Source organism: Xiphophorus couchianus, chromosome 20, assembly GCF_001444195.1.
Source record: "Xiphophorus couchianus chromosome 20, X_couchianus-1.0, whole genome shotgun sequence".
NCBI classification, from domain to species: domain Eukaryota; kingdom Metazoa; phylum Chordata; class Actinopteri; order Cyprinodontiformes; family Poeciliidae; genus Xiphophorus; species Xiphophorus couchianus.
This window is the reverse complement of record NC_040247.1, coordinates 21,805,064-21,816,359: the sequence shown is the minus strand read 5'-3', so window position 1 is coordinate 21,816,359 and position 11,296 is coordinate 21,805,064. Positions and strand designations below refer to the sequence as shown.

General features: G+C 38.1%; 2 protein-coding genes across 2 annotated transcripts; both read left to right on the top strand.

Annotated features, from left to right (window-relative positions):
* Positions 1 to 1,833: 1,833 nt before the first annotated feature.
* Positions 1,834 to 6,048, top strand: LOC114135171 (keratin, type I cytoskeletal 18-like). The gene is made up of 7 exons (XM_028002180.1): positions 1,834 to 2,386; positions 3,511 to 3,593; positions 3,691 to 3,847; positions 4,947 to 5,111; positions 5,209 to 5,334; positions 5,480 to 5,700; positions 5,815 to 6,048. Exons 1-7 carry the CDS (start codon positions 1,916 to 1,918, stop codon positions 5,852 to 5,854), a joined length of 1,263 nt encoding a protein of 420 aa, XP_027857981.1. The 5' UTR covers positions 1,834 to 1,915; the 3' UTR covers positions 5,855 to 6,048.
* Positions 6,049 to 6,173: 125 nt separating this feature from the next.
* On the top strand, positions 6,174 to 11,218 carry LOC114135170 (uncharacterized). The gene is made up of 2 exons (XM_028002179.1): positions 6,174 to 9,486; positions 10,259 to 11,218. Exons 1-2 carry the CDS (start codon positions 8,897 to 8,899, stop codon positions 11,124 to 11,126), a joined length of 1,458 nt encoding a protein of 485 aa, XP_027857980.1. The 5' UTR covers positions 6,174 to 8,896; the 3' UTR covers positions 11,127 to 11,218.
* Positions 11,219 to 11,296: the final 78 nt, after the last annotated feature.

Sequence of the window (11,296 nt, the reverse complement as noted above, 5' to 3'; positions counted from 1 at the left end):
GGTCATTACGAAGCAAAGCAGCCCCAACCCTTACATAAGAATGCTTAATGGTCAATATGATGGTCTGTTACTGAAACACTGTATAGTTGTGACGAATTGCCTTCAGAAGTTACTTAATCTGATGACAGAGTTCATCTGTATGCAATTTAATCTTAGAAAAAATTGCAGAGAAATTTAAGACAGGATTAGATTATAAACAATGTAATATCACACAGATGTTTTGTCCACTATTTGAAAATGAAGCGGCAATAGCAGACCTACCGAGACATGGCCATCCACCAAAACTGAGAGGTCAGGCAAAAAAAATTACCATTAATCAGAAACCCATGATATAACTAGGGAAGCTAAAGAGATTAAAGACTCTGGGTTCAGGATTATCTCTTGCTTGTTGAGAGATTCCCCTTGAAGAGAATAATTGATGTACTATTCATCTAACAGTTCATCCTGTAGCTATAGGATGAACACTCCATGAATCTGATCTTTATGAAATAGTGTATTCTGTTGTTGAAATAGTCAAATGCCATGTAGGGTTACAACACAGCAAACATGTGGAAGAAGGTATTTTGGTCAGATGAGTCCAAAAATCATGTGATTGTGATCATGTTGCGGCAAGCACTTTTTTTTTTTTTTAGCAGGCACAGGGACAGTGGTCAGTCTTGATGGTATAATCAATGGAGATAAATAAGGAAAAATAGGAACAAAACTTGTTAGAAGTTGACAAAGATTACATACTAGAGCGCAGATTTTCTTTTAGGGCAAAACCCCTGAACATAGTGTTAGAGCTACGATGTAATGGTTTAGATCCAGTCATATGCATGTGTTAGAAAGGTCTGGTCTAATTCAAGAATTGATTCTACTTGAGAATCTGTTCACAAAAACAATCTGTTCAATATGAGTGAGCTTAAGATTCCTTTGCAAATTAGAATGAAAAACATTTTAATCTCTATATGTGCAAAGCTGATAGAGACATACCCCCAAAAGACTTGCAGGTGTTGCTGCAATGAGAGTTTGATAGTCAGAAACTATGCAGTATCTGATGCAACATCTCACAAATATACTTGTCATGAATGTTGAATGCCATTTATTATTGTACTACTTCTTTGCATTCATTTATCAAACAACCCCATGATACCCTCAGGGTCTAGTTGTCAGGTGGTAAAATGTGACGGAGTTCAAGGGGTGTGAATAGTTAGCAAAGCAGCTCAGTGTGAAATTTAGTCCTTATTATAAATGTGTTCTTGAGCGTATCACCTCGGTCTTGTTTCCTATTTCTGCAGAGGTGTTATCTTGAGTTTAGCTTGGTGTAGATAAGAAGGCTTGTGACTTCTGATTATTCTAGGACTTGCTGACCACAAACACAGAAACTATGCAGTATCTGATTCCTTCTGCCTTTTATGGACAAACCGCAAGAATTTGTCTTGCATGGTTGGAGTCTAGAAGACATAGCTCAAGGGTTGTGAATAGTTATTAGTTTAGAGCAACTTTCTTATTGACATGCAGAGTCTTTACTGTTCAGGATCAGTTTTCTATTACCTTAAAAACAAAACTTTCTCTGAGCAGGGTGTATGTGTAACTTTGTTTTGTTTGCTTTAATGAATAATTTATGTGTGGGGTCTATTTTTGCTTTAACAACCTTCAAGCCTTTTTGCGGCCAAAAGTGTTTCACGCATCACCATGGTGACAGAAAACACACTGTGGGCTAAAAAAAAAAAAAAAAAAACGGAACGTGTGAGCAGGCGACAGAAGGAGAGAAGTTGGTGAAGTGGGCAGGTCTAAGAGGCCAGCTGTTATTGGAGGAGAGAGGCAGCAGTATAAGTTTCCCACTTCCCTCTGGCAGCGTCACTTTCTAACTCGGCCAGCAGTCAGCCTCGACAGCTCTGATTTCTCTTTGCACCTCTTCTTGCAATTCTTCAAAATGAGTTACAGAAGTTCCAACATGCAGATCCCTTCCTCCCGGATCTCCTTCACCCGCTCTGGTCCTCAGTACCGAGCTCACAGTATTTATGGTGGAGCCGGCGGACATGGTGCCCGCATCTCCTCTGCCTCTGCATCCTCCCTGCGCTCCGGTGCTCCCATGTCATCTTCCTCTGGCGGCTTCAAGCTCAGCAGCGCCCTGGGCGGCGGAGCAGGAGCGGGCGCAGGCTTTGGCGGGGCTGGTGCTGCTGCTGCATCTGGTGGCGGGGCCGGTGCTGGCATCCTCGGCAATGAGAAGGGGGCAATGCAGAACCTGAACGACCGTCTGGCCAACTACCTGGAGACGGTGAGGAACCTGGAGCAGGCCAACAAGAAGCTGGAGATTAACATCAGGGAGGCCCTGGAGAGGGGCGGTCAGGATGTGAGAGATTACAGCAAGTATGAACCCATCATAGAAGACCTGCGCAACCAGGTGAGAAGAAAACTTTGCAGTGCTTCAAAGTGGAAATCTGTGACTCTGTCTTGCTATAGTTTAAAGACGTAAACAATGACAAAAAGTAGATTTTAAGTGTTGAAAAAGGCTCCCTAACGGTGTGCTCCAAACTAACAAGATAGTAAGTTTGGAGCACTAACTATCTTGTTAGTTGGGATTTTAAAAATAAGTTGCATTATCTTCAGACGTTATCAGATTTCATTTATGAAAATGAAGGGTGTGGTTGCTAAGCTACAACCCTCCTTTGCAGAGCTTCCTTTAGTGCTTCAAACGGGCCAGAACTTCCTGCAGTGAATCACTAACACGAGGTTTGAATCACAAGAGGCTCACTCAGAAAACCAGGGGAAAAAAAGAAACCCTAAAGAATCTGCTTGTTAGATGGTGATTCTACAAGCACGCTCTGGTGTGGGAGAGCCTCAATGGGAAACAGATGTGTAGTAACCACATCCACACACACACTGAAATATGTCTGCAGTGCAGTGGTTGTATAACAATCAGCTCCAGTCCCAGAGAGTCAAATGTCACATTCCTTTCCAGGGTCCAGTGCTTCAATATCATATAATGGCAATCTATGGTGACTATCTTGGCATAAAGGGGGCAAGAATTTAGGCTGTTTATTGTGGCAGGATGTATGACCACAGAAAAAAAAATGCTGAGAGTCAGTCAGAAAGAATTTCCAAGATCTGTGCACGCATACAACCCCAGAGTGATACAAGCGACTGACAGCAACATGCAGCTGAAAGCTGGAGAGAAGAAACAGTTATTTGTGTGACTTCTTCAAACAGGAAACCGTTTATATAGCAACACTAAAACAAACTAGTTTTTGTTTTGCCACAGGAACATCCCCCTCTTCCTGTTCTGCAATTTATGGTTCCTTTTTTATTATGAGCAAATGTTGCTATGAATCAAACAATCCTACGCTCTTGATTCTTGGGTTTCTGCCGTTAAATATGGGGAAGTAAATGTGCCAAATCAGACTTTTACATCTATGGAGGAGCCCTCTCAAAAAGTAACTATATTTTGAGAGCACTATGTCCTTATTTTATATTTTGTTTGCATACACGTATGTATGTATTACACAAAAATAACTTTTTCTCATACAGATCTTTGACAAAATAGCCGAGAACGCTCGATTTGTGCTCCAGATTGACAACGCCCGTCTTGCTGCAGATGACTTCAAAGTGAAGTATGTGCTTTTTATGGTTCTCCACATCAATTCCTTTAACTCCATCATCCTATGGAATTTAACGTGTCATGGTGTTTGCATGTCTGACCTGCAACAGGTTTGAGAATGAGATGGCAATCCGGCAGTCTGTGGAGGGCGACATCGCTGGCCTGAAGAAAGTCATCGACGAAACCAACATGAGCAGGCTGAACATTGAAAGTGAGATGGACGCTGTGAAAGAAGAACTCCATTTCCTGAAAAAGAACCATGAAAATGTGAGTTTGCAGTGTCTCTTTATTTTTAGCACTTTACCCTTGGGGTCCAATTTAGTTTTTTTCTTAAATAGAATATGTCATATTCTTGCAGAACAAAATCCAACACAGTTGCAAAGTGGTTCTTGAAACCCAAAGGGATTGCTAGAAAATAGTTTACCATTTCAGTTTAAACAGAGTAAAAAGGAGAAAAAAAATATGTCCATTCTTTTTTACTATGGAAATAAATCTGTGTAGCAAAAACATGTTAGCAGGAGAGGGCAGGGAGGAGTTTTCTTTTATTTGTTGAGTTCCTAGGTATTTGAGAATGCTTTCAAGTTTCCCTGGATTTATCTGTGACCTTGCAGCTTTTAACACACATTAGTAACAGAGTCACAAGTTTCTTTTCACTGCTAAGATGAAGCGTCATCAACAAGCTGTGGATATCAGCTTTAACAGCTGTCTGTTCTTAATATGAAACAGGGTATCAAGACTCACTAACATTTTGCGTCTAAATAGAAACACTCGGTCAGTGTTTCCAGAGTGTTCTTGAAAACAATGCATTTTTTTCACATGAAGTTATGGTTTCATGAAACCCAAGTTTAATTTTAAATTCTAATCCAGGTTCAGTCAATCTATATACTTTGTTTCTCAAATGGTCTATTGTGGTTTAATGTCATTCACACAGTGAAAATGTTTCTTTATTCAGAAATAAAACCTGTAAACTATGTTTGCTGTACAATTATTTAGTAAAGGCCTAAGTATTTAAGATTTTAGACTATGGATGATTAAATCCAATAAAAACTCTCTAAAAACAGAAAAATTAACCTCTAACTTAAGATGAATTATGCAAATTACATACCGCTGAATTTCACATTTCATAGATATTTCTTAAAACGCTTAAAGCCACACGCTCCACAGGGAGGCGCCAATTCTCCCTTAATGTACATGTATTTATGTAAAAGCCAAAACTTTTTTACATATTTCTTTTTAGCACCATATGAAAAATCCTATAGGCTTTACAACCATTCAGCAATTCAAATTCAACTCTCTTTAACTAAAAAAAAAACAACATGTTTTTACATCCCTATTTTGTCTCCCTAACGCTTTGACGTTTCTACAGGAGGTAATGGAGATAAGGAATCAGATTTCTCAGTCCGGCGTGCAAGTGGATGTTGACGCTCCCAAAGGTCAGGACCTCTCTCAGATTATGGAGGATATGAGAGCCAACTATGAGAAGATTGCCTTGAAGAATGCAGAGGACCTTAAACGCTGGCATGAAAATCAGGTCAGGAATGCCAGAAAAACGAGGGAAATGAAAAGATAAAGTGGTAGGTTATCTTTTGTCAGGTCAACATGTCGTGTTTTTATTTTCCCCCTGTCAGATTGCAGATGTGCAAGTCCAGGTGTCACAGAATACAGAAGCACTCCAGGGGGCTCAGGCAGAAAAAAGCGATTCAAGCAGACAAATACAGACGCTCGAAATTGAACTCGCGTCTCAACAGAGCTTAGTAAGCCCTCAAAACACTTTCTACACATTTTTGCTTTATTCACAGATTGAAATGATCAAATCTGTAAAACTAGAGCTGCATATTATTTATTCAAACATGTCGTTTTGTGGAACGGTTTTCACACGTTTTCTAACTTCTTCAACAGAAAGCCTCTTTAGAAGACACTTTACATAACACAGATTTACGCTACAACATGGAAATGGAAAAATACAACAACGTCCTTGTACGCCTAGAAGAAGAACTCACCAACTTGCGGGCGAATATTAACCAGCAGACACAGGACTACGAGGCACTGCTCAACATGAAGATGAAGCTAGAGGCCGAGATCAGCACTTACAAGAGTCTGCTGGATGGTGGAGACTTTAAGTAAGAACTATGAGGGTGAAAATAAATATGTATGTGGTGTCATCTCCTCCGTCATTTCAAAGTTTCAATTGGGCATCATAAAGATGAAAAAAATCTATGCTGTGTTTTGCACAGGCTTCTGGATGCACTGGAGGAGTTGGATGACACAAGTTAATTCAATACAGAGATCCAGAAGAAGAACAATGAAAGCTTGCACAAACAACCAACAGCCAAGGGAAAACTGCATCTTGCTGGGTTTGCTTAGCCAAAGAAAGAAAATCTATATACAGCCAGGCAGCAACACAATGAAACCTAATTGCTTCAGAAACACACACTCCCTGCTGCGACCAATAAAAGAAGTTGCTTCCATGCTGCAGTGCTTTTGGCTATTTATTATTTTTGTAGAACTGTGTAATGTATTCTGCAGTTTATAGCTGTTCAATGTATAAAACAGGCATCAAATGTTTTTAGAAATTTTAAGGGCCAGTGATTGGGTCAAAGTTTGAAGATAAAGAAGAAAATGCAGTCTTAAGTTTGATCAAGCAGTTACGGCAGTCTAACTGCATGCACTTTCATGAGTAGAAAATGCATTAATATATGGATTTTAGGTAGATGTTCTGCATTTTAAATGAATGTGCATGTGATCAATAATTTTATGAATTTGAAACAGAATATTAGAGGCCTATACTCTATACCTTTTCACACACTGAGCACCAGGTTTTTATTGACTACATTGTTTTGTATTTTTAATCACAAATCCTGAGCACCATATAACTTTATGTTGTGTCAAAGCAGGCTACCCTGACAAATCTACCAAGTATATAAATGCGTTATCTTCACAAACCTGAGCAGCCAGTGAGTATTCTCCAGCTTAAATCTGCCACACCCAGAAAGACAGTTATAAACCATGTAATTGATGACTGCGGAAAAAATTTATTCTTTCATCAAAATGAACAAAAGATGCTGGAGAAACATATGTAACTAGTTCTACTAATTATACTGCAACTACCTTAGAGTAGTGAAGCTCTCTCATACATAAACGTCCATGTAGCTTCAAAGTGAAACCAACAGAAAAAGATCATGCAGAAGTGGAAGCATGTAGTTCTGTAGCTTCTACATGCAGAAGTAGAAGCTGAACCATCTACTTCTGCATGTTGCCCCTGTGGCATATGTCAGAAATGATTCTAATAGAATTAAGATTAATCAGATTTACCACAAGCCTTAAGAACTGGTAACAAGATGTCTGCTAAATTACTAAAATCATCGCCTCACAAATTTTACACACACTGAAATAGAAAACACAACTTAATCTACAAGTCCATATCTTGTTGAACTGACCTTTATTAAATACATTATATGATTTTTTTTTTTTTATTAACACAAATATGTACAACAAATTACAAAAACAAACAGTGAGTGAAAAAAACTACGAGGCTTAAGGACAAAGCACAAAAAGCAGGGAAACGTTAAATACAGCAAATTTGGGCAGATTACATGGGAAATTCTTAACAAATTGAAGAAGTCTTTAAAGCTTTAGTATTGGTACAGTACTTCAGAGAATACAACTAGAAACAAATGCATAAAAGGCATTCAATTTGGGCTTTATCTTTAAAAATCTGCAGCTGTGGATATTACATTTTGCTCAAATTAATATTACGTTTATAACAAAGACTTCATTTTTTGGAGTGTTTAAACAGAAAAAAACACATAATGTAATTTTAAAGTTAAACGGTACGTCTATTTTCAATTTTCTTTTTAGGAATAAAAAAAATATCTTTCCACAATATTTGAATATATTAGCAGTCCCAGAGAAAGAGAGTGGTTTCATAAAACAACATAGTGATCAAATTGTGTATTAGCATGCAAGAAAACAGCTCAGTGTGGCTACACCCCCTAAGAACTTTCTGTCAGCTGTCGGCTGTTATCCTGAATTATGTCACAGCGTAATGGCGGCACAATGCTTCCCATACATGGAGAGAAAAAAATCATATAAGTCTCTCAGTTCATTGAACAATACAGAATAAAAGCAAGCAAATAGATTATTTATTATAGTTTTATACCATCATCATAAGCCACAAATAGTGTTAAAATGTACATTTTCTGTGTGTAACTAATGTAACATATTTTCTACATTATACTAAAGCAATAACTATGGTTGGGTTTAATTCTCTATCATGCTCAATCTTTAGTGTAAGACAGTTCAGGGCGCCCCCTTGTGGATTTAAATAATCCATTCACTCCTTTCAGAGCCTGAGATTTATTGCTGGTGTGTTTTTCAGAGAAGAAAACATTTAAAACCCATTACTTTAGAGCAGTAAACTGTCATGTAACAGAAGCATGTTTTCTGATTGCTGTGCAAACACAAGTTTCAGACAAAATGGGAAGATTTCTGAATTAAAAGCTCCCGCTCGACCAGTTTTCCACAGGTAAATCTGTAAATGTAACCATCAAAAGCCACGTAACAAACTCATTTTAAAACTCAAAATGGACATTTCACTTTACGCTGACCCAGAAGAAGAGCTGTTGAATATAGTCATTTCCGACTATGAGCTCTTATTCATTGTGCAACAAAAAATTTTTTAACAAAAATTGACATATTTTGAATTTACTTTATGACTAGTCATAATTTAATTGTAGATATCTGAAATGTGTATTTCAGATAGTCAGTAATTCATTGTAGATATCTTGAACTGGAGTCTCCATACAAGTCAGTGGTAAATCTGACGTAATTTCGACTAGTCAGAATGTAATTAGAGATATCTGAAATAGGTATTTTGTCTAATCAAAATATAATTAGAGATATCTTAAATTACTAAAACGTCTAGTGATAAAACAATTTGAGATATCTGGAATGTAAGGTCAGTAAAACCGAATTTATGTTAAAACGGCCTGCCATACACCAAAGTCTTCATACAACTCAGTGGTAAATCTGATGTCATTTCGACTAATCAGAATGTAATTACAGATATCTCGAATAGATGTTTTGTCTAGTCAAAATATAATTAAATATATTTTAAATTAGTTATACGTCTAGTCATAAAGCAGTTTCAGATATCTGGGATGTAAGGGCGGTAAAACCGAATTTATGTTAAAATGGCCTGCCATACCAGAATAGCCGATGTGCCACGCGTAGTGGTGACGTACTTCCGTTTAAATGTAGTCCACATAGATCGTTTCCTGTAGCCTGTTTTCTGTACAGTTTTTATCAGTTGCGACAATGAAGAGGATGCAGAAAATAAAATATCTCAGAGCAACTGGCACAACAACCGAGTTTTGTTGCGTGCCATTGTGTCCGGTGAGTAGCAGGTGCAACAAATTCCTCAGTTTTTTCAGCTTCCCTGCTGATGAGGAGTTAAGGAAACAATGGATAGTGGCTATCCGGAGAGCTGACTTAGCCATCAAAGCTCACACTAGAGTTTGTAGCCGGCATTTCAAACCTGAGGACATAAAAGAGCCTGAGAAAGAAATGGGCAGACGGAGGTTAAAAAAGGGAGCTGTACCTGCTCTCTTTGAGTGGAATAATTTCTCCCTTCCACTCCCACCACTAGGGGTTTGTGAGAAGAGGATAAGACCACCACCAGAGGACGGTGAGGAGGAGGCTAACCCACCAGCCAATGTCTGTACTAAGGAACATGATTATGCCTCGGCTCCAGACCCTGCAGTTGTGGATTTGGTGTTGGAGGAAAATTATGCTCTCTGGGAGGAAATCTGCCAGCTACGGGAACAGGCCGAGAGCCTTACTCTGAGGCAGCGATTCGGCATTCACCGTTTCGCGTCATCGGACAGGGACATTAGATTCTTCACAAGGTGAGACTTTGTGTTTTGGTATAAGTCTTCATACCTGTGAAGTCTCCCGTTTTGGCCAGGAACCTACCATATTTTACCCCTCTTTTATGCTGTGCTCCCGTAATAGTATTTTCCCGTAAATTTCCCATATAATACCATAATGTTGTGATTTACTCTGCAGTCATATAGTTTATTTGTAGATTAACATATTTGCATGTGCATGCTTTTTATTTATTTGCATTCATTGCAAATAAATATATGTATATAGTTTTAGTTAAAACTATATAAAACTAAACAGAATGTTTAGTTTCTCTAAAAATGTTTAGAGAAACATTTTTACTGTTTCTCTAAATTTTTCTAAAACTGTATTAGTTCTTAGATAACTTTACATATTGAAATTTTGAAAACTTAAAAAAAATATTAAGTCCTACATTATAAAAAAATAAATATTAAATTTAGCTGTTTCTCTAAATTTTTCTAAAAATATATTAGGCATAGATTATGAATAACACATATAGTACTATTAACAGGAGTTTTATTAGAGGTTTAGATTCGTACTGTTTCTTTGCAGGAAACAAAGAAACATATATATATATATATATATATATATATATATATATATATATATATATATATATACTGTGTATATATATATATATATGTGTATATATATATACAGTATATATATATATATAATAAATCTTAAAATTTTCAGTTTTTGTATTATGTTGTGTTGGTAAATGTCTTATGAAATACTTATTGGTATTAAAATAAATTTGTATTTGTTTTTCAGGTTTGCATCATATGACCTACTGATGCGTTTCTGGTCCATGATTGAGCCCGCTCTGCCATCCATGGACAGTATTCGCCAAGGACAGAGAGGAACTGCAATCGATTCCTCAACCCAAACCCTGCAGCCCATTGATGAATTTTTCCTGTTCCTAAATTACCTGGCCCTTGGATCCAAGCAACGGGATCTTGCTGACCGTTATGGTGTCCATCTGTCCACGGTCAGCTGGATCATTACTGCATGGACCAACTTTCTATTCACAATGCTTGGCTCCATTAGGATCTGGATACCTGAGGACCAGATCCACAGCAGTCTACCTGCCGACTTCAAGGACTACCCCGACACAACAGTCATCCTTGACTGTATTGAGCTGAGGTGCCAGTGCCCATCTTCCCCTATCCTCTTTTGTAAGATGTTTTCATCTTACAAATCACACTGCACTCTAAAGGGGCTGATAGGGATTGCACCACATGGGGCAGTGACCTTCATCTCAGGACTGTATGCAGGGTCCATCAGTGACAAGCAGATCACACGTGAATCTGGTCTCCTCTCCCTCTTAAAACCAGGGATGGCTGTCATGGTATACAGAGGCTTAATTATTGACGACATTGTACCCTGCAAGGTTTACAGGCCAGCATTTTTCTTTGGCAGGTCTCAGATGTCTGCAGGGGAAGTTAGGGAGACCCCGGCCACAGCACGCCTTGGGGTGCATGTGGAGACCCTCATTCACAGAGTCAAAGAGCACAAGTTATTTGACTCTGAAATTCCCCTGTGTGTTCTTGGGATTATCAACCAGCTGTACACTGTTGCTTGTCTGCTCACAAATTATGAAAATGGGTCACTGACAAAAGGCTCGGGCAAAGATGCCTGATGCCTGAGTAACTGCAAAAAATGTATTCTGTATTTACTGTTCATTTTTAATGTTTTATTTGTACATAAAACAAAACTGAATCTCTTTTGTAACTCTGCATTTCACAGATCTTATTTCCCTTATCTCAGTGTTTACATTACATTAAGTATCACATAGATGAGGCCTTCAAG

Coding starts and splice junctions, on each gene's coding strand:
- LOC114135171 (XM_028002180.1), top strand. CDS start 1,916: ATGAGTTACAGAAGTTCCAACATGCAGATCCCTTCCTCCCGGATCTCC. Junction 2,387..3,510: donor TAGAAGACCTGCGCAACCAG/GTGAGAAGAAAA, acceptor TTTCTCATACAG/ATCTTTGACAAAATAGCCGA. Junction 5,701..5,814: donor CTGGATGGTGGAGACTTTAA/GTAAGAACTATG, acceptor TGTTTTGCACAG/GCTTCTGGATGCACTGGAGG.
- LOC114135170 (XM_028002179.1), top strand. CDS start 8,897: ATGAAGAGGATGCAGAAAATAAAATATCTCAGAGCAACTGGCACAACA. Junction 9,487..10,258: donor GACATTAGATTCTTCACAAG/GTGAGACTTTGT, acceptor TTTGTTTTTCAG/GTTTGCATCATATGACCTAC.